Source organism: Excalfactoria chinensis, chromosome Z (assembly GCF_039878825.1).
Source record: "Excalfactoria chinensis isolate bCotChi1 chromosome Z, bCotChi1.hap2, whole genome shotgun sequence".
Lineage (NCBI taxonomy): Eukaryota > Metazoa > Chordata > Aves > Galliformes > Phasianidae > Excalfactoria > Excalfactoria chinensis.
In genome coordinates, this window is record NC_092857.1 from 5,631,652 (window position 1) to 5,654,574 (window position 22,923).

At 37.9% G+C, this 22,923-nt stretch overlaps 1 protein-coding gene across 1 annotated transcript in view; it reads left to right on the plus strand.

Annotated features, from left to right (window-relative positions):
• LOC140263891 (rho GTPase-activating protein 32-like) overlaps nucleotides 1-13,930 on the plus strand; it is a 30,428-nt gene extending 16,498 nt beyond the window's left edge. Inside the window, exon 10 of the mRNA XM_072359204.1 lies at nucleotides 13,760-13,930. Within this exon, the coding sequence (XP_072215305.1) occupies nucleotides 13,760-13,930 (171 nt within the window). The remainder of the gene's footprint in view (nucleotides 1-13,759) is intronic.
• The last annotated feature ends 8,993 nt before the right edge of the window (nucleotides 13,931-22,923 follow it).

Consider the following 22,923-nt stretch of genomic DNA (forward strand, 5'->3'; position numbering starts at 1 on the left):
GCCCTCCAGTTTTCTCTTTGGGCCTCCTCTGGACTTGCTCCAACATCTTCATGCCCCTCTTGTCTTGGGGTCTCCAAAACTGGATGCAGTACTCCAGGTCAGGTCTCACAAAAGCAGAGCAGAAGCACAGAATCACCTCCCTCGACCTACTGGTCATGCTTCTCTTGATGCAACCCTGCATATGCTGGCATTCTGGGCTGCAGGAGCATGTTGCTGGCTCATGTTGAGCCTTTCATCAATCAAGACCCTCAAAGCCGCGTTCTTAAGGCAGCTTTCAAGTCATTCTCCACTCAACCTGCATCAGAGCTTGGGATTGTCCCAGCCCAGATGCATTTGCCTTTGACATTTGGCCTTGTTGAACTTCTTGAGGTTGGCATGGACCCACCTGTCAAGCCTGCTCAGGTCCCTCTGTGTAGCATTCCTTCCTTCTAGCATGTCAAATGAACCACTCAGCTTGATGTCATCTGCAAACTTGCAGAGGGTGCACTTGATCTCTTTGTCCATCTCACCTACAAAGATGTTAAATCACACCAGTCCCCAAATGGGTCTGTGAGGAATGGCAACTCATTACCAGTCTCCATGTGCACATTGAGCTGTTGACCACAACTCTCTAAGTAAGGGTGACCATCCAACCAATTACATACCCAGCAAGTGGCCCATCCATCAAATCCATTTTATTATTATTATTATTATTTTCCAATTGGCAACCAGGATGACATGCAAGACAGTGTCAAATGTTTTTCAGAAGTCCAGGTAGATGACATCAGTTGCTCTTCCTTTATCTGCCGTCACTTCTACTCCATCATAAAAGGTGACCCAAATTTGTCAGGCATGGCTTATCCTTGGTGAAACCATGTTGGTTACCACCAATCACCTCATATTTATTTCCCATGTTCCATAGTTGGGACTTTAGGAGGATCTGATGCATGATGCTACATGCTTTGCAAAGTAACCAATCATCTAAGTTCCACTGAAAAGAAGATATTTAAAGGTATGTTTAGTGTACTGAATCATCTCCACAGGTCTTTTCCTTTCTGCCTCTGAAGAAAGAACCTGGATGACTTATTTAGATTAGAGAGTACTAGACAGGACTTGTTCTGATGACTGAAGAAAGTCATCAGTACATAACATAAAATACAGATGGAAGCCAAAGTAATCACTTTTTCTTTCTGAAACACTTAAATTCACTCTAAACTTCATGTTAATTGAAAAAGTCAGTTTGGTGATCAAGGTCAAAATAGATATACCCCAAATAGTAAAACATGCTGAACAAAGATGCTTTACAAATACCTGCATGTAATTCATTCCAGCAAATTAAGATGTTTTATACATGCATAGGTATTTGAATATGAGGGTTGAGATCATGGGACATAATCATATCCAGGTGCACTCAGAACACTGTTTCTCCTAGTCAGTAAGCATAGATATTTGTTAGGAATGAGCTTTTTGTTTCCCTACTAAATCGATAAAGTTTTATCTGTGTTTTGACAGACATAATGATATTATAGGAGATACTGTGAGTGCAGAAGAGTGAATGTGTGAAAAGAACTAAACAAAGTAAAATTTAGCATCAGCAACAGTGTGTTGTATTGTAAACCCGTGACTGTGTCTATCACTTCAACACCTCTAAAACAGTTTCCATGCATCAATGTAGGAAATGGATAGGTAGTTTTTACAGCTATGTCTGTTCAAGGAAGCCTGTAATGAGCTAATGTGCTAACTAGGTAGTAAAATTTTTTGTATGACTTTTTCTTTGGTAGTAAAATGCACTTTTTTTTTTTCTATTTTCTTGTTGAAAACAAAAAGTAAGAACATCTATATTAGTCTATGCGCACAAGAAAGTATCATCATGTATAGTTTACAGAAGAAGTACATGAGAAGCAGGGAGATTTTGTGTATTTGTGTGTTTGCATGAACAGGTCTTTGCCCTAGGCAAGTTCACCTCTTAGTTAGAAACTTGAGAAATTGACTTTACGGGGATTTGAAAGAGATCTCAGGTGAACTAAATTTGTCTGCTTTCTTTTCCCACTAGTGCAGTAGAAATGGATTCTCAGTCTAATAAGGTTTGACAAGACCTAGCACTGGAGGCAGGTGCCAAGGAATCTAAGGAGTGGAAAGCATTAGAGACAACATGGACACCAGAGGATAGAGGTGTTGCCATGGGAACAGAGTGAAAGGTTCTCCATAGTGGCTGGTTAGGAGGCTTGTTTAAGAGGGAGCCAAGCAGCTGCAGCCTTGCTATCACCCTGTGCTTTAACAACAGTACGCAAATTCCAGCCTTGTATCTATGCCGTCAGGAGCCAAGGAATTAAATTCTTCTTGCTTACATAAATAATGCTGCAATCACTGACATGGTGGTAACTTCCAAAAAGTATCTGCAACATGAGAATGCTTTCTTCAGTTCTCAAGACTGGAAACATCTGACTGGCAATGGGTGCTTGAGGGCACAGCAGATTGTTTTTGTTATTATTTGAAGAATTTGAAGACGTAATTTTTAGTTGCAAAGATATCAGCTTCTGTTCCTCTGCCTTCCTCCCCTGCAACCTTTGCCTGAAATGTGGGCAGTCCCACCAAAGAAGAAAAAAAAATGCTATAAAAAGAAATATTGCTTCAAGGGGAATTTATGAAAGTGTTGTCCTTTCCAGAAAACAATCATAAGGACTTTTCATTATTGTTTCCCTTTCTTCTTTACATCTGCAGATCTATAAAGATGGAAATACAGTGTGAGGAAAGTAGAGAGAAACTTCCTTTTCTTCAAACTAAATGACCAGCTGAGCAGCTGCAATGTAATTATCATAATTTGCCTTTCAGTAATGTCTAGAATCCCCTGATAATACCACGTCTTCACAGTGCTAGGTGCAGTATATAATGTAGCCGGAGACAATGGGTTGTCTTCAGTGCTTCAGTGCTTGAAAGGAAGATTAAAAAGGAAATAACACAAAAATAAAAACTAAATCTGAAGTAATGGACTCTTCTACAATCTTAGAAAAGGGAGGGGATTAATAGGGAGATGAATTATTATTATTATTATCATTTATAAAGATCACTTAAATATCATATAGCAACATTAAGTGAAAACCAGGCTCTGAGCATAAATTCTTACCTCTGTCTCTATTGTTTTTCATCAGCTGGACATATCTCAGGTTAATAACCAGTACACATACATATGTATCTACACATCTGTCCCTCTGCAAAGGGTCATGTATGTCTTTCTACCTACTGCCTATTTATTTTCTGGTAATTGATGCTGCAGCCATGACCACTGCTAGAGACCACCTTTTGTCCAAACCAATGTAAATCTTACTAACTAAATAAATAGAATTTCTGTTTCTGGAGCCCTACTCAGTACATCATGATGCTGCTCTCATTCAAACAGACATTTATATGTGGGCAAAGAGGGTATTTCATGTGGTTTCAAAAAGGTAACAGAAGAAATGACTGCAGAATAATGACTTTTCAGGGAACTGAAAGCAAAGATATCATCTCTCTTTAAAAATTCTGTTGCCACTAATTTTTTTTGAGGCTGTGTAAACGTACTCTCTGGAGACAGGTAGAAAAAGGATAAGAGGATGGTCTGGTTTGATAAAGCTGATCTTTATGGTTTGGGTGGGTGTTTATTTATTTATTTACTTGTTCAGTCCTTTTTTTTTTTTTTTTGAAATGTCCAAGTTCTTCTTACAGACACCTAAGTGTAATCCACTTACAGTCATAGGTATCAGTTTTGATCTTTGATGTTTTCTCCATAAATATTAGAAGACATTTCATTAAAGGTAAAAATGTCTTTGGGTCCTCTTAAAATGAACTTGCTTTGAAATTCACAAGTTAGTTTTTAGGTAAACAGAATGTTGGTACTTTTGGGGGATTTCAATTATCCAGATATTTGCTGGACGACCAATATGGCCAAGCATGCGCGGTCCAGACAATTCTTGCAGTGTATTGAAGATAACTTTCTAATGCAGATGGTCGAGGTACCGACGCGGGGCGGGGTGCTGCTGGACCTTATTCTTACCAACAAGGAAGGACTCGTTAAGGAAGTAAAAGTCGGGGGTAACTTGGGTTGTAGCGACCATGAGATGGTGGAGTTCGAGATCCTGAGCGGAGGAAGCAAAACAAAAAGTAGGATTGCTACCCTGGACTTCAGGAGAGCCAACTTTGATCTCCTCCGGGACTTACTTGGGGCCATCCCGTGGGCCAGGGTGCTAGAAGGCAAGGGGGCCTGTGAGAGCTGGCTAGCATTCAAACGGCTCCTCTTCCAGGCTCAGGATCAGTGCGTCCCTGCAACTAAGAAGTCAGGAAAAGGTGCCAGGAGACCTGCGTGGATGAGTAAGGAACTCATGTGCAAGCTCCGCAGAAAGAAGAAAGTACACGATATGTGGAAAAAGGGTCTGGCCACTTGGGAACAATATAAGAATGTAGTCAGGGACTGCCGAGATGCGACCAGGAAGGCTAAAGCCCACCTGGAGCTGAATCTAGCTAAGGAGATAAAGGATAATAAAAAAGGGTTTTTTAAGTACATTAACAGCAAAAGGAAGGCTAGGGAGAATGTGGGCCCCATACTAAGTGAGGGGGGTGTTCTGGTAACGGGGGATGCTGAGAAGGCGGAAATACTGAACGCCTTCTTTGCCTCTGTCTTTAGTGAAAGGGCTCTCCCCCAGGAATCCCAGTCCCCGGTGGTTGATGAGAGAATCTGGGGAATGGGAGATTTCCCTTTAGTCAGGGAAGAGGTGGTCCGTGAGTGCTTAGGAAACATTAATGTCCATAAATCCATGGGACCTGATGGGGTGCACCCGCGGGTGCTGAGAGAGCTGGCGGAGGTTATTGCTAAGCCGCTCTCTGTAATTTTTCAAAGGTCTTGGAGAACTGGGGAGGTGCCTGAAGACTGGAGGATGGCCAATGTCACCCCAGTCTTCAAAAAGGGCAAGAAGGATGACCCAGGTAATTATAGGCCAGTCAGCCTCACCTCTGTCCCAGGGAAGGTGATGGAACAGCTTGTGCTGGATGCCATCTCCAGACAACTGGGAGAAAAGGAGGTTATCAGGAGTACTCAGCATGGGTTCACCAAGGGGAGGTCGTGCTCGACCAACCTGGTGGCCTTTTATGAAGATGTCACTAGCTGGGTGGATGGGGGGAGAGCGGTAGATGTAGTCTACCTTGATTTCAGTAAGGCTTTTGATACGGTCCCCCATGACATCCTTATAACAAAGCTGAGGAAGTATGGGATAGATGAGTGGACGGTGAAGTGGATCGAGAATTGGCTGACTGGCAGAGTGCAGAGGGTTGTCGTTGGCGGTGCGGTGTCTGGCTGGAGGCCTGTGACTAGTGGTGTCCCCCAGGGGTCTGTGCTGGGTCCAGTCTTGTTCAACATCTTCATCAACGACCTTGATGAGGGGATAGTGGCCACCCTCAGCAAGTTTGCTGATGACACGAAGCTGGGAGGATTGGCTGACACGCCTGAAGGCTGTGCGGCCATTCAGAGAGACCTGGACAGGCTGGAGAGCTGGGCAGTAAGAAACCGGATGAGGTTTAACATAAGCAAGTGTAGAGTCTTGCATCTTGGTAGAAATAATTGCATACACCAGTACAGGTTGGGGGAAGACCTGCTGGAGAGGAGCTCTGCTGAGAGGGACCTGGGCGTCCTGGTGGACGACAGGTTGGCCATGAGCCAGCAGTGTGCCCTTGTAGCCAAAAAGGCCAATGGCATTCTGGGGTGCATTAAAAAGAGCGTAGCCAGCAGGTCAAGGGAGGTGATCCTCCCCCTCTACTCTGCCCTGGTGAGGCCTCATCTGGAATACTGTGTCCAGTTTTGGGCTCCCCAGTACAAAAAAGACAGGGATCTCTTGGAAAGAGTCCAGCGGAGGGCCACAAAGATGGTGAAGGGCCTGGACCATCTCCCCTACGAGGAGAGACTTAGGGAACTGGGTCTGTTTAGCCTTGAGAAAAGAAGGCTGAGAGGGGACTTGATCCAGGTTTATAAATACCTGAGGTGTGGGAGCTATAGTGGCGAGGCTGGTCTCTTTTCAGTAGTGCGTGGGGACAGGACTAGGGGCAATGGGCTGAAACTCCAGCATAGGAAGTTCCGCACGAATGTGCGCAAGAACTTCTTTACGGTGAGGGTGACGGAGCACTGGAACAGGCTGCCCAGGGAGGTGGTGGAGTCTCCTTCTCTGGAGATATTCAAGACCCGCCTGGACGCCTACCTGTGCGACGTGGTGTAGGGAGCCTGCTTTGGCAGGGGGGTTGGACTCGATGATCTCTAGAGGTCCCTTCCAACCCCTATAATTCTGTGATTCTGTGATTCTGTGATTCTGTGTTTACAGATATTTGTATATGTGGGGAAAAAGGGTGGAAGGAGGGATTCAGAACTACAGTGAATCTCTAGAAGTACTTTGATGGCAGAGTTGTTAGTAAATCTCCATCTTAGTGTGGTGACTCAATGTCTGAGTTACATTCTTTATTGTTAAATAATAAATATGACTGTATTTATGATAACATGGAAAGCATCCTGTTTCCATTCTTTTTTTTTTCCTGAGTTTTGGAAGTCTCAATCATTAAACTTTCATATACCTTTATGTAGCCTGTATTCCAGAAATAACTGAGAGAACTCACATATCTAACAAAATACCAGTTTCGCTTTGCTGTCTTTCCAAACTAAAACCCAAATAATACATATCTTCATACAGTACTCACCTTTTTCACTAAGACTCAGTGTAGGATATTACATAACTACACACTACACACAAGTTCTGGACTTCAGTGAAAGGTGCCTGCTGGTCATGGTATGGAAGAGACTATGATAGACAAGTAAACACAACTTTTGAAGAAATGTAATACAAAAAGTACTGCCTAGGGTTCTAAATAGGGTTCCAATTGGTCCAGGCTCCCAGAAAAAATGATTTAAGAATAAGTCTAAGATATTACAAAAAGTTATTGGTCAAAGAGAGAAGTAACCATAACAGTACAACCCTAAAATTAGTGAAGTATAGCCACTAGCATCAATAATTGTTGTATTTGTTCAGTATACTCAGTCAGCTTGTTTCATAGAAGTAATTAAAGAATTCACCCACTGCATAAATTGTCAAAATCTCTTTTCTAAATTTGTGAGGGTTTTTTGTTTTCCCTTTCTTTTAAGAAGACAAAATTTGTTATCTGTACATCAAATTTAATATTTATTTACACTGCTTTATCTGTTCATGACTGGGAAAAAGAAGCCTATTTTCAGGTTCAGCAGACACAATGGCTGTCACTACTATAGCTTTCTGGCGCTTCTGAAGCTTCTGTCACAACACTATTGGGCTGTCTTTAAGATACCGTTTCTAGGGACTGACAAAATAGGGAATTTGTACTATTTTATAAAGCTAAGGTATGAAAAAATGAAAGATAATTGCTGTGGGACATACAAAGTTTAGGAAGCAAATGAAATTGAATACATATTGTCAGTGCTCACCTTTGTGCATTTATCTCCAAATAGTTCTTCGTATGATCATAGAACATGGCTCAAAAACATGTCAAGTGAATCATGCTGTCTTTGTGTCCCAGGCATGTGCCAAATTTGACCCTACCTCTACTACTGTGAGTTAACAATTGTCTAGATCTTTTCTTCAAGTCTTTCAAAGATGGAAATTCCATCATATCTCTATGAATTCATATTCTAGCCCCTAGTGAGTCTCATCACTAAAATGTTTCTTTACTTGTAAATCATATCTCTATTACAGCAACATAAATGAGCAACTTCTTGTCCTGTGTCCCAGGAAGAAGGGATTATTTCTACCTTCTGAAGGGTAAAACTTGAAAGTGCTTTCATATCCCTCTCCACCATCAAAGACATATTTCTACGCTCTCCAGTACCTATCTTCTAAAACCTCTCCACATTGTAGACATACTTCCTCAACAGTGTTACTGAAAACAAAGTGAAGAATTAATCTAAATTACAAATTCCAGCCTTGTAGAGAGAATGTCTTCTACCTATCTGATGTTTCCCTGAGAAAAGACAAGCAGCTATGGAAGCTGTGAGATTTGTAAATGCAAGGGCTGCTTTGAAAGTAATGCTTTCTATTTTGTTATGATGACCTACAATATCAGAGGCAGATGTTAGTGGTCCGACAGCAGTGTGTTTCAACACCAGTGACAGCAACAGTGGGTCACCTCTGCTAATGCAGATTTTTATGAGCACTGCATGAATGTTCTTGCTTATAGCTGTCAAAAATGCATAGATAATGATTCTGGCTATGTCAGAAAATACTGTTTTGTTTTGTAGCGGAGTCAAAAAGTTTTATTGCACTGTTTGTAGCTGTTGAAATTTCCACGAAAATAAATAGGAGACATTACTTTCAGAGTAACCTACATACTTTTATCTCATCACTGAAAGAAGTATTAGTTCAAATACATTTTCTACATTTTATAGCTTTGTATTTTGTATTTCATACTATTTTTTTTTTTTTCCTGGAGTAGTAGCTGGAGCTGGGATATAAATGAAACTCGGCAAGTATTTTGTCTTTTGATTTGTCAAAAAAAGGAAGGTCTTATGTGATCAAATTCTGCTGCTAGAATTTTGTAAAGGTAGAATATTTTGGTAGAAGAAAAGGACAAAAAACTCTGTAATGTTTTGTTTTATTGCTTTTTCCATTTTTTTTTTCCTATTAGAAAGTGTTGTTTATTTAAATTTACTGGAAATTCCTTAAATCTAGGAGAGATAAAACTTAACTTATAAGAAATACAGTGCTTAAATAGACCCTTCATTTTTTTAAATGACAACAATATTCTGCCTTTCCATAGATGTATGCTCTAGATTGAAAAGAAAAGCTTAGTACAATTAGTAGCATATTTGCAAATGTGATTTTTATTTTTTTGAGAAAAAAAAGCAACAGTTTATTTCTGATAATTGAACTCACAGCTGGCTTTGATACGTATTGTGGTACATATTCCTCGTTTGTGTTCCTTTAAAAAAAAAGAAAAAAGAAAAAAAAAAAATTGTTTCCTGGTGCTCATTATTCCTTATATTTATAGAACTGTTGGATTGAAGTGCATAATCACAGAACTTCCCATTCAGTAGATCAGGGCCACAGCAGATAAATGTATTTGAACGTAAAGTCTAGGTATCCACTGGGATGTACACAAGATTTCTGTAGTGAGTATGCTTGGATGGAGATAACTTTCAACACAGCAGTCTATTTAGTGCTGTTCTTTGACTTACAACTAAAACATGGGTGTTGATATCACACCACTGGTTTGGCTATTGCAGAGTAGTGCTGGCACAGCATCAAGGCTGCCTCACACCCTCTTGCTGGAATTGACAAGAGCTGAGGTGGGGACATCACCAGAATACATGACCAAAGCATATTCTATACCATATGATGTCATGTTTAACAATAAAAGCTGGAAGATGAAAAGAAAAAGAATACTCACAATACGAAAGTATTTGTTTTCTCAAGCAAACAGTATGAGTATTTGAGGCTCTGCTTCCCAGAGTGTGGCTGAACATCACTTGTTGATGGGAAGTAGAAACTAATTGTTTTTTCCTTTTGCTTCCATATGGCCTCTCCTCCCCTTCCTCCCCATACTCTCCCTTCACCACTCCTTTCCTTTTTACATAAGACATACAGCGTTGGAGCTTAGCTGACTATCACTGTTATACTACCACAGTTTCTTAGCCTTGTCCAGCAGTCAGTCACCTTTTCCAAACTCAGAAAGGCTCTCTGAAGAGGGAGCTGTACTCTGAAGAATTTTTGCAGAGGCTATTTCTGGATCAACATGCTCTATGTGTTCTCCTTGCTTTCAAAGTTCTTTGCAAAGAACAGCTGTAGCACTGCAAAGAAGAGCATGGAGGGAAGTCTCCTGGTTTACAAAATTAGAGAATAAAATAATAGGATAGAGGAGGAGAGAGAGAATGGTATTTTTATTTTAGTTTAGTTTTTATTTCCAGAAGTCTGACATAGATTTTGTTATTGCTATTGATTTTTGCTTGGATTCATCCTCGCTAGCAATGGGAACCTAACTGTAATGCCTAAGTTAGAAGCACAGCCACAGTAGGCTTGCTTCATAATCAATGGAAAGAAATTGGTAACTCCAGAGGACAGACTGGTTTGCTTCAGAACAGAGAAGCATTTATTTTTCTACCATGAAAACAGGGACACCTTAGAGTAATTGCATTCCTAATTTAAATGCATCTGATATTTTACATTATGCCAGTAAAACTTTGATGTTTATATAGAAATTTCTCAAAACAAAGCAAAACAAAATAAAATAAAACTGAGTAAGACTCAAGACAGTGCTGGAAGTGTATTCTTTTTAATTTGTGTAGTGGAATTTTAAGCTGCAATTTCCTCCTTTTTCTTTTGGCAGACTGTATTTCTCACTTGGAAAGGATTAATTTTTGCTTTTCCCTCAGACCTTAAATAAATGATTGGACAATTTGTTAAATTTTATTTGTATGCCAATAGAAATTAGTTGTAGATATAAGTTATAAAACTAACATGACTAATCTCTCCTTGAATCCGTCAGCTCTGATTTGCTTGTTCTATCATGCTTTAGGAGATGAAAGAGAGTGAGTGAAACTCCTAATGGAAGGCAAAACAAATTTCAATATGAACTTGCAGGAATCCTAGATCTTTCTGGACAAGCACATAATGGAACAAAGCCTCCCACTTACTTATTTAGTTTTCTAAATTTCCACTTTTTATTACCAATTCCCAATTTCTTCACAGTTTTGAAAATTTAGGTAAAACTAACAACTTTCCGAAAATTTTTATTATTAAAGATTTCCCTTGGATTTCAAGGGTGGAGGAGGAAAAACAAAACAGCAAGCAAAAAAACCCACCACTACCACCAACAAAAAACAACAGAAAAGTTAAAAAAAAAAAATCACATTGAAAAATGCATTTAATATATATTTGGTTTCTATATAAAAATTAGTAACAAAACATGTACTGTAGTTCATATGTGGCTCTAAATCAAAGCCTATCAATCCCTATTGCATTTTGTGTTTTATTATTATTATTTTTATTATTAATTTTGTGGGGTATTCATGACCCACATCTATTAGAAATTCAGTGAGATTATGTTTCAGGTGTCGTGTCCCCCATCTTGATGTGACAGGAAACTGTAAAGATGCATGGTTACAATCATAACCCAAATAAACTTTCCACCAGGAAATGAAAGAAGTGAGAATAAGTAAGCTGTAAAGGCTCTTTTCATTGAGAAAAATAGCTTCTCTCAGAAGTAGCAGTCTACCAAAGACCTATTTTCACATGTCTCAGTGCAAGCCATTTGGGCTACACTCAGGTGTAAGAGACTGAGTGAAGACTAAACAGACAAAATGAGGTAGAAAGAAAGAGAGAGGATCTCTAGGTGGGAGGCAGACTTTATAATTTGATTCACATATTCTATGCTCAATTAACACATCTAGAGGAGTCTTATGACATTACCAACAAGAATTAATGCAGAAGTTATGTATTTTACCTTTTATCTCAATTGTGTTGCACAAGTCTGGCAAAGTTGAAAAGCTGCTAATTTAGTAGTCAGCAGTGTCAAATAAAATTTCTAAACTGTATGTCTATAAAAGAACATCTTTGCAATAAGGCATAGCAAATATGCTTGCAAAACAGTTCAGTCAGCAAACCTGTTTTAGGTTTTGAAATATCTGGCAATGACATTTATTAGAACGAAACTACAATATATCAGTGATATAAAGAGCTGTCTCTTCATCACTGGCGCTTTATTATAGACACTAATTTTGTGCAAAATCCTTTAGATTCTTTGCAAAACACCTGCTGAACTTAAAGAAATATGGTTACTGCTTGTGCTGAGACAGATGTAGCTTAATCACATAATACTGAATTTGACTTTTCAGTACCTCACAATAAATGAACTGAACATACCAGCACAGGAGATTTAAATCTTGCTCTAATATGAATGTTGCATTCAGTGACTGGATGGACTATACTAAAGCCAGCTTCTACAGGTCTCCAATACTACATGAAGCAATTTTCTGTAAACCATCATATCTCTGCACTAATTAAGAAATTATATATATATATATATATCAAACTAGGGGGTAAACGATGCTGACCATCATTTTCTTACCATCATCAACTACAAATGACGAGCTTTATAGGATGATTTATTTTTGGTGGCAGGATATGTCAATTTCTATGATTTTCAGCCACCCCAGTGATGCTCAGATTAAGATCCAAATCAGTTCATTCATTTCTCATTCCTTGTTGTATTTATGGATGATGGAAATTCTAGGAATATGTGTGCACATACTTTTATGTGTGACGGTTTCATATATTCCAGACTTGTATATGCTTGTAAAAGTATATCAAGAATTCAACTACACAAAATCCATACATTATATAGTGTTACATAACACATACACATTTAAATGCACAAATACTCAAAATCATACTTGGAGAATGTGCATGTTACATATCTCTGTGCATATATTTTTGTCTCTCTCTATTGAGTCTTATTTACACTGTGATGTTAAATAATACTTTAATTTTACTTCTTCAGATGAGCCGTGTGCTTCATAAAAAAAATAAAACAATGAAATCTCATGAATATTTATATCAGTGGCTACACAGCATTATAGTCATAATCTCTGGAACTGGTTCTCACCGGTTCAGAATTAATTATCAAGTTCAGTTTTAATTACATTCTTCTAAATTACAAATATCAATAAACAAAACAAAACAAAAAACACCAAACCATAATGAATTAGCTCACAAGTACTCTGCTAGGCCTGGTGAGTCCACAACTGTTTTCTGCAATCCCACTAATGTCCCATTAATGTATAGTGATTAGGTAAGGCACATGATTCAGAGGTTCCTCTTGAATCCAACTTAATGCTTCCCTCACCTTAATGTTAAAATATAGAAATCCTATTACTACTTGCTACAGTGGACAAGTTGAAAATATATATATATATTTAGCTAGCCACTTTTTTTTCCTGCTTAACTAGTTTTGATGTTTGATTGTATGCTAAGTACAAATAAATTTTGGCACCATTGACTGAAGAAATCCAGGAGAAAAGCATCTTTCTGGAGGCAAACAGATGGAGCTATGTGTGTCTCTTGTCTTCTGCATTAAACTCCAAAGGATCTCTTCACTGAGGTGTTCAATTTTATTTAAAAATAATTAGTAGAGAAACAGGGAACAAACTTCTTTGTGAAATTGTTTCATAGAAGAGACAAAATCTACTGACTTTGCAAGATTTTTGGAGATTCCTAAACAGGATAATCTATGACTCCCAACCTCATCTCCAGATCCCTTCTCCTGTTCTACCAGAGAAATCCGAGTCACCTTCCTCACTGCTGTTTTTTCTTTCATAGAATTATAGAATCACAAGGTTGGAAAGGACCTACAAGACCATCTAGTCCAACTGTCCTCCCATCACCGTTGCTACCACAAGTCACTAAACTACATCTCGTAGCTCCTCATCCAGATGCCTCTAGAACACTGCCAGGGACAGAGACTCCACCAGCTCTCTCAGCAGCCATTCCAGTGCCTGACCACTCTCTGAGAGAAAAAGCTTTTCCTTATGTCTAATCTAAACCTCCTCTGGTACAACTTGTACTACCTGAATTTGCTGTATTTTAGTTCTGTATTTTATCCTTCCATTTCCTTCCTGTCCATAGAAGGAATATAGAATACTTCTTCATTTATTTTATCAGCTACAGTGTGCACAGAGGTAAGCAAAATCAAATGCCTTTTCAGTTCGCAGTGTTTCAGTCATCTAAAGATCCTGTGCTCTGTTCCCCAGCTGTGTGATCACAGAAATTTGCTACTCTTACCACTTCCTGCAGACAAAGGTCCTGAGAGCACCTCTCACTATTACTCTGCTCAAGCAGACTGTGAAACTGAAGATTCGAGACTCTCTATGTATGCTAATCTGTATCCAGAAGCCATTAGTGATCTGCGCTCCAGTCCATAATTAAACATATATATTATATATATATATTATATGTAAAGTAAATAAAAGTCACCAAAATACACAAATACAAAAGCAAGGATTCTGGATAATTCCTCAAAAAACATCTGTTTTCTTTATAAAGTCAAATCCTGCCCAAGAGGAGTCACACTTTCTCCTGACTAAATATGGGGAAATTATGTTTTTAAAGCATTAGCAACTATTTTTGGAGATAAATCTGAAGATTTTTTCTCAGGATGTTCATGAACCATTTCACTCACAAAGCTGCTCACTAGGCAAACTACTTAAGCAGGTGCCTAATTCCAAACATATGAGCAGTCATACTGATTTGAGCGAAGCTGCTCTGGCACCTGGGATACCTGTTCAATACCTGCATATTAAAGGATGTCAATTACAGGGAGAGAAGTATTATTTACTTTAAGAATATTCTATTGAAGCTGAAAATAAAATAAAATTTAGATACAATTATACCAAAAAGAGCGTAATGTTGAAAGCAATACGGAAAATTCATGACCATTTATATTTGTTCAAGATGAAGAAGGGTGAAAACAAATAACAGGAATAGTTGTTGGTAGATTCTCCTGATCAGAAAGGATCAGTCTGGTGCTCTAAACATGTCAATCCACTGCCATAAGAGATATCCCAAAGTTTCTTCATCCTGGAAACAATCTGGAAAACAACATCAAGCAACAGCAGAATTCAAGTCAGTGAGATATCTGGTTTCCATTACAATCTAGAAATCTGAAAATAAAGGAGGCCTAAGACTCTTACTTATCTCCGGTAAACTACAACAATGCCTATTTAACACTATCCTTTAATTTATTTCTCTTTCACAGAATCACAGTGTCATAGACTGGCTTGAGTTGCAAGGAACCTCAAAGATCATCAAGCTCAAACCCCCCTGCCATATGCAGGGCCACCAACCTCTGTATCTAATACTAGACATCTCCTACTGTACTTTTTTTTTCTCTTAGTTTTGTATTATATTGACTTTTTTTTAGGGTTTGTCTGTTACTACAATAACAAAGAAATACCTCCTATTGTTTTTTGTTTTTGTTTTTTTTTCCTCTGAAAAACACTTGTTGCAAGTACAGTGTAGCGGCTCTTTCTAACTACTCAAATTTTCCACACACTAGTAGAGTAAAAAGAATACTGAAAAATATGGAAGAAAAAAAATGAAAGAAAAAGTGTAAGAGATGGGGTGGAAGAAAATTTCAAGGTACAACTGTGTATAAAGTTGGATGCAGGCAAGTTTTGTCCCCAGAAGAATCAATAAAGGCAATCACACACAATCAACACTTATGTGGATTTAAGTCACATGACTCCAAAGCTTAAAATAGAGATGAATTACAGCAGATGGTGACTTATAGAAGAAGAGCATAGGTGCAAGAAGTACCATCCTTTAAGGAGACTTCACAGAGGTGTTATTGGCAGGGAAAATAACTTTGTGGTTTTTTTCTCCGAGAATTGAAAGGAGTTTTGGAGAAAATCACAGTCCAAGACAGAAGTTGTATGAACTAGGTATTTCAGAGATGTGCATTTATATGCAGTATGGCTGAATGAAGAAAAAAAACAAAACAAAAACAAACAAAAATGAAGGGGGTGGGGTGTGGAGATGTTTGAAGGCCTTCTGTTGAGCAGTTCCCCCTCTTTTCTTTATTCTTTTTTTCCCCTCCTTCCTTTCACAGTCAATTTGCTGCAAGTTGGATCTTAAAAAGAACATGCTGACATCTAGCAGTGTGGCTAACCTGTTAGGGAGCATTTCAATATTTATACACTGTAACCCCTGATAAGACTTCCTTCTTCTGAATAAAGTCCTGTATTTCTCCTTGGGGACATTTTAGAACATTTTTGTAACTTAAATCTGCATTTATCCTCCCCCCCCCCCCCCCCTTCTCCCGTTTTGTTTCTGTTCAGCAGTCACTTTCTTTCACTTACTTTCTCCTTTCTTAATGCTTGATATTTCATCCTCTCCATGGAGTTTCATCTGCCCAAATCTATTTAGCCCGTTGTTCTCAGTATTTTAATTTTGAACAATATAATAAAATGCCTCTGTTACGATTGGGAAAATCTCAGGGAAGTGAGTGTGCCTAACAGAGACCTCCTCTTGGAGCTAAATGAGGGAACAATTAATTGACCCTTTGTTTAGAAGCGGTTGAAACAATGAGAACCACCGCCCCAAATACAGGTCACATGTAAAATAAATCTGGAGTACGTGGGTGGAAAACAGTGTTCTGAATCAGAATACAGCAGTGGAGTGGAAAAAGGGAGTGTTGCTTTGTCTGCAGCTGTGCAAAGAAGGGGAGGGAAGAGAAGAGTGAAGGAGCAGATGCAGAAATAGAATGGATAGACAAGGGCCAGAAAAGGCTTGAAAACATGGCAAAGGGAGGGGGGGGGGGGGGGGGAATAGGTAGAGGAAACAAAGAGAAGAAGCAAGAGAGGAGCAAATGAAGTTTCTGCCATGGTAAATCTGTCTTCAGAAGTGGAAAAAATCATCAGGTTTTACAACAATTTCTCTGCTTTGATGGTCTGCTACTGTTTATATTTGAACCTTGCTGGGTTTTTTTGTTTTTTGTTTGTTTTTTCACGTTTTATCAGTAAGATGAATGGAAACATTACCTATTTACATACATCTCCAAGTGAGTTTTCTCAGACGTGAAGAGAAACAGAAACTTTCATTTTGCAGTCCAGATATAATTTTGGCATTTTGTGTGCCATTTTTTGCCACTTTTTGTTCTTCTTCTGTTGGATCTGATATATATATATATAATACTAAGTGAGAAATTGCACAGTTTTGTCACTGGGAAAATAACTGTTTGCATTGGTTTCTGACAACTAGCTGGTATTTGGTTTTGGCAGATATGTACTGTATTCATTTTACTATACTGAACTTGCATAAACTTACTATACCGAAGTTGCATTAAGGGAGAGACAGAAAATAATAATAATAATAACAATAATAATAAAAGCAAAGAAAAGCAAAAAAGCAAAAACTTTTCCAACAAAACAGAGAGGTGAGTTCAAGGATTATTGAAAATACCTGGGAGTTATTCAGCAGTCTTCTTTTAAGCAGTTAGCATTTGCTCTCAGAAAGCAAATGTCAGCCTAGAACACTGAGAACTGAGCTAAACCTTTTATACATCCTATCTTCAAATTGAGTTTCTTGTTTTTCCAGGAAATTTTTAATAGAGATTTTGAGAGAAGAAAGTTTTCTTGCTTTACTCCTCAAATGGAAAAAAAAAAAATAAATAAATACAATAATAATAATAAATCCCTGAGCACTGAGGATTAGAATCACAAGCATTTTATTTCGGCCTTTCTTCTTCTTGCTTCCTACTTTTCTTTCCTCTCAAATGTAGGGCCATGGGGGATGGAAAATGAGAGATAGTGAATATTAGGAATCTAACAGTAGAACAAAATGAAGGTGTTTACATCCTTGTTTATTTGACTTTCAGCAACATTGTAGAGGATGTCGCACTCTTCACATCACTTATCACCAAAACCACAAGCAAACCTAAAACCATAATTTTAAACACTTAAAAGACACCAAATGTGAAGAAACGGATGGAGTATTTTACTTAGTCATTATAAAATGCTCAGAAACAGCAGGTTAATAACAGCATGGCTGGTAGAGGGGATACCAAACACAGAGTGCAAGCTCAGTGCACTTTGCCTGGTATTTTGGGGCAAAGACTGGATATGTAAGAGGTAGAGCCTATACTAGATGGTTGCCTTCTTTTGCATTTAAACAGCTTCCTAATAGCCCCCTCTGTGTAGCATGGAATCAATGTCTCAATTTCCTTCAGACCTTCAGGCAAATGTTTGTGGTGCTACATCTGCCACCACCTCCTTCATGGGGGCAGAAGTGAAGGATGCAGAGGGTCCACAGGGATATGTATGCTCTGCAAAGGAACCATTTGCTACAGCTACAACTCTGAAATGAGAAGGAGCTGTGCTTCTATTTCATTGCCTATTTGCCCAGACACTAATTCATAGCACATTCCCTCTCCCCACTCGCCCCTTTATCCAGAGCATGATAGATTTATTGGGCTGGGTCTTCATCTGGTGTAAATTGGCATTGCTGCATTGATTCCTGTGGGGCTGTTGATTTATGCCAGCTGAGGATCTGGTCCATTTTCATGATATTCAAATATCAATCCTTGCATCCCCTTTTCCCATCTGCAGGCATTTTTTTTTTTCCTTTTTTTTTTCCTGTTGCGCCTCTGAGAAGAAAACGCAAATGAGTTAAGGGGCTGTCACCAGCCTGGGGAAGAATTTGCTTTTCTTTCTTTGTGACTAGGATCTCTCCTGTTAATTTCAACGGCAGATCCCTCGCAACTTTCTCCAAAACTTGTTACTATGTCCTCCTGAGGATGTCAGTTCCTATTGCAGACTGAAACATTAAGAGGAGAAGTTATTAGCTATTCTCTTTACATACTGCCTTTCTTTATATCTGAATTATTAGAAGGATGAATGCTGGTCATCAAAAGAAATAATGAGTTTTAGAAAGTGAAAATGAAACTGGCAAAAACAAAAGAAATCTGATCTTGGCAGAGGGGTCCACAGAGAAGAAGAACAAAGAGGTAACAGATAAAAAAGAAAAATTGAGAACTTAAATGGAAAAAGAAAAGAAAGAAAGGGAAGAAAAAGAAGAAAAGAGAAGAAAAGAGAGATTTGGAGTAAGAAAAAGCAAACTCATTCCTCAGCAGAATTGAAAGCAGTCATGATGCAGGCAGAAGGAAGAGATCATCAGATCTTGAAAGACATTTTTTGTCCCCTTTGAATGACTATTATTAATACTGGTCATTAAATCTAAAGCCAAATGGTCTCATTGTACAAGTGACTTTGATGGTTCCAGGGTGGACCTAAGAGTACGCAAAACGAAACAAAAGCAGAATGTCCTACATCGGCATGGAGCACAGGTAACCCCTTTCTTTCCTCCCTTCCACCAAAAACTGCACAAAGTAGCTGTCAAAATTGTCTACCTCTGAATCAGTTGCTGCTGGTTGAGAAAGGAGCAAAAGAGCAAGAAAGCAAAGGAAGAATGAGGTGGGGCAGAGAAGAGATCCATCTGCCAAGTGTTCTTCTTGTCCCTGTCTCTCTTGATTTTACCTATACTACACATCTTCTTTCAACAGTTTAAGTAGTTGATTTCACCAGCTTGAGCCCATGCAGATTGCTATTAATATGTTATGTCTCTAGCTTTACTTCATTTATACCTGACTGTCTGCTGACGCAGGAAACAAGAGATAGTTAGGCTAGCAGTACTGTAATGGTTATATAATCATCTAAGGTCCTGCTTAGCCACATACATTCTGTACAGCCATGGTTGTTTCACTTACTCTTTCTTTTCTGGGTTTATATTTATCTAAAACTTCATTGTATTTTGCTACCTTCTAGATAAGTGGAATGAACGAAGTCTAGAATAGTACCCACATACCACAGCAGCAATTGAGATACAGCTTCTTTCTAAAATCAGTCAAGATTGTTTTATTTCTGAATAATAAGTGTCATTTGATACTTCTCTGATAGACTTTCTTTTTTGAGTGAAGCCAAATGAGATAATGGAAAATACTCTGAAAGTAAAAACACAGACTTTAAAAAGTGTATTATTTTATTGCCTGAAGTTGGGTGTCACACTCCCTATCTTAATGGATTTTGCTCTTACCCACTTTAGATTGGCACTAAGAACATTTCAAACAGTGGAGCATGAAATTTCTGTTTCTTTCCTAATTTGGTATGATAGAAATTCTTCCTGGAGGGGTGTGGATGTATGTAGTTATCTCTGCCCCTGTCTACGCATCCCTTGCATGCCACTACCCAGCAGTGAACAGTCATCAGACGTTCATAATAGCATGTGTCATGCTATTAAACTGTAAAACAGGGACTATATATATTTTTAAATCTTGGGAGGTTTGTTTGCCTTGGAGATACAATAGTACACTGCATTTTGTCTAAATAAATGAATTCTGAACCATGTTAAACTTACGGAAATATGCCTGGGTGGCCTCAGGGACACTCAGAGGCAGCAGTACAGTCTCTCTTCTGTGTTCATGGTTCTCCGTTATAGCTTCATAGTCCTCTTTTGCTATTCATTTTCTCTTTTTTCCCCTCTCTTCATTAACTAACAGATATTCCTAGCATCTGAACATACTAATTGATGGAAAACTGTGTGACATCCTCCTGGGAGTCACTTACCTTGTGTCACAGATGGTCTCCTGGGAGCTGTGGATCGCAGCTGCAGTTCTGTGAAGAACAGCTAAGTGATCCTCTACCTTAGATGAACTGTGATCAAGACACTCCATAATACAAAGAGAAAGAATCTCAGAACACCTGATACAAGCTTCATAGAATAATGAAATGTGGAACTGAAAAATAGCTAATGTAAATGGTAAAAAATACACTCTTAAGACTGTTTGATACTTTCCTTTGAAGATTTCAAATGAGTAGAGATAAAAGCTTTTGGAGAAAGTCTGCATTTCTGTATGCATGATTTTGAAAAATAGATATTTTATTATGGTTTTCATCAAAAATCTTCTTAAGAATTGTTGTCTGCATTATGTTGTGAAAAAATCCATAGACCTGTAGTGTTTTGAAAGGTTGGGAACTGAAATAGATGGATTTTGGAAATGAAATACATATATATTATATGTATTTATAAAATTAAATAAAGCTAGTATTATTTTTATAACTATAGAACTTGAACATTTTCAGAATTTTAATACTTCAGGAAGACAAAAAAGTTTGTTGACAGGGATTTTTCTTCATTAAATACATCTTAATAAACCTACAGAATATCATGAATGAAGTATATCTATATTTATGCATATATATATTTGTATATACATCTTTTTTTCTACCTGTTACTGTTTCTGCTTTAAATTATAGCCAAAATATCTGTACAAACACAGACCAGCTTGAGAAAATATTTGTCATGACATGGCAACCACCATCAGCCAACAAGAATTCAGATTTTTGGACTTTTTGTTGTTCTATTGCATCCCTATGTTAAACAGACTGTATGCAAATGCAGTCATTGCATTTCAAGCCAATGTATACTGCAGAAAAATGAATTATGCTGATGGCTACATACTTACTGCTTTTATTTGATAGGATAATTTCAATTTCATTCTAAGTATTACTGGAGAACCTTTTCACTGGATATCTTAATGGGATGTAAGGTCTTAGGTTGCAAGTAAAATATATATTTTTTTCAACATGTAGTAGAAGCTGATCATCAAGTGAGGCCAATACTCTCTTCTGACTTACTTTGAGATATATGATAAGTTATTACGATGTGTCACTTACTTAATCATACTCAAGGGTGTTAATATTTTGTGACATGTCATGAATAAGATGTTGTAACTCAGAAGTTACCTTCTGTCACAACTGTCAAGCAAGGCATGAAATCCAGTAAAATTTACTTATCTACCTACCTAATTTAGGAGCCAGTACTTCACTATGTTCTCGTTACACTACCCCGAGGATGTATCATGTTAAAAGAACAGAAGGTAAGGAAATCTTGTTCAACTTCTTTACACATCAGTTGCGCATCTGGTCCTGAATTTAGGTGCACTGTTCTATGTACTGAATTATTTTATTCTGTCATTTAGAGGAAAAATCTATTTATCAGAGCAAGAAAGATGTCTGCTCCCATACAGTCCTTTTGAAATCAATGGGATACATGTTCCACTGACACCTAAAATGTCAGTGTGTGAGAGAAGTACAAGCAAGTGCAATAATATTAGATCTCTATAAATAATAGAAAAGAAACAAAGATCTTTAATACAAAAATGCTGTGGAGAGCGGTTAAAAATAAATGGTTATTCTGCTTCTCAGCAAAAGAATTCTGGATAACATAGAGAACACAATACAATTTTTCATCACTGGGGTTAAAAAAAAAAAAAAGTATAAATTAATTTTAAAATATCAGAATTCATTTCTAAAAACCTAAATTTGTTGGTAAAATTAAACTATTGATAGATTTATTCTGAATCCTACTAAGACTGTTTCTACGGCATTTGAGGACAGCTTCAGACCATGCCAATAGCTGACGTAACCACGGGGTGCACACCCAACAAGAGATTATAGTATAAAGTATATATATATACTTTTCCTTTAAATCCATCACATTCTCTGGATATATTCTGTGCCTGGGTGGGCTGAAAATATATGACATTCTAACACCCTGCATTAAGAGATTATCAATGTTGTTGTGATCTCAAGGTCATGTGTATCTTTTGGATGCAAGTTCCCTGGTTCAATATGTAACACTGGAAAGCAGCTTTAAGGACATCCAAGTTTGTGTGGAAAAGAAATTATAAACTCTTTGTGGAAGAAATAAAGTTTTGTGAGTTATCCGCATTCCTTCCAAGAAATTTGATCCACTTAAGACAAAATATATAGTAAAATTGTATAAATATTTCATGAAAAATAACTTAAATAGATCATTGTCACTACTGAGAACTGTGAGTGCCATAGAAAATAAAAGTATTTTGAATCTTAATAATCCTTTATCTCAGAAATAAGGCTGACCTACAAAGTAAACGTATTGTTCACAGAGAAGATTCTAAATCCTAAACTAAACAGGTCAGTTCCAGAGTGAGCAAAAGGATGTGATACAAATTAGTTTCTTAGAGAGACATGGATTCCTCAAATATCTTTGGATGTCTAACCTGTCTTTTCTGTTCTTCCTCCCAAAAGCAAGGATGCTGACAAATCCCAGCCTTGCTGGATGGATCAGCTAAGACCTGGCATTGTTCAGGTAATGTAACACTGAATGACAGGCAAGTTCCCCAGTGGAAAACTCTGAACTACTCTAAACTACACACTGCTTCCCTCAGTGCTACCTTTCCTGTTGAGTAAGGGGAGAACTGCATTTATTAACCAGTAGCTGTAACCAGTTCAGCAAGATACGTTTTTCTTGATAATTGGGATGACTTCTTCAGTCTACATAACAACTCCAGAAAAAGGCAGCTTCTTTAAAGACAGAATGC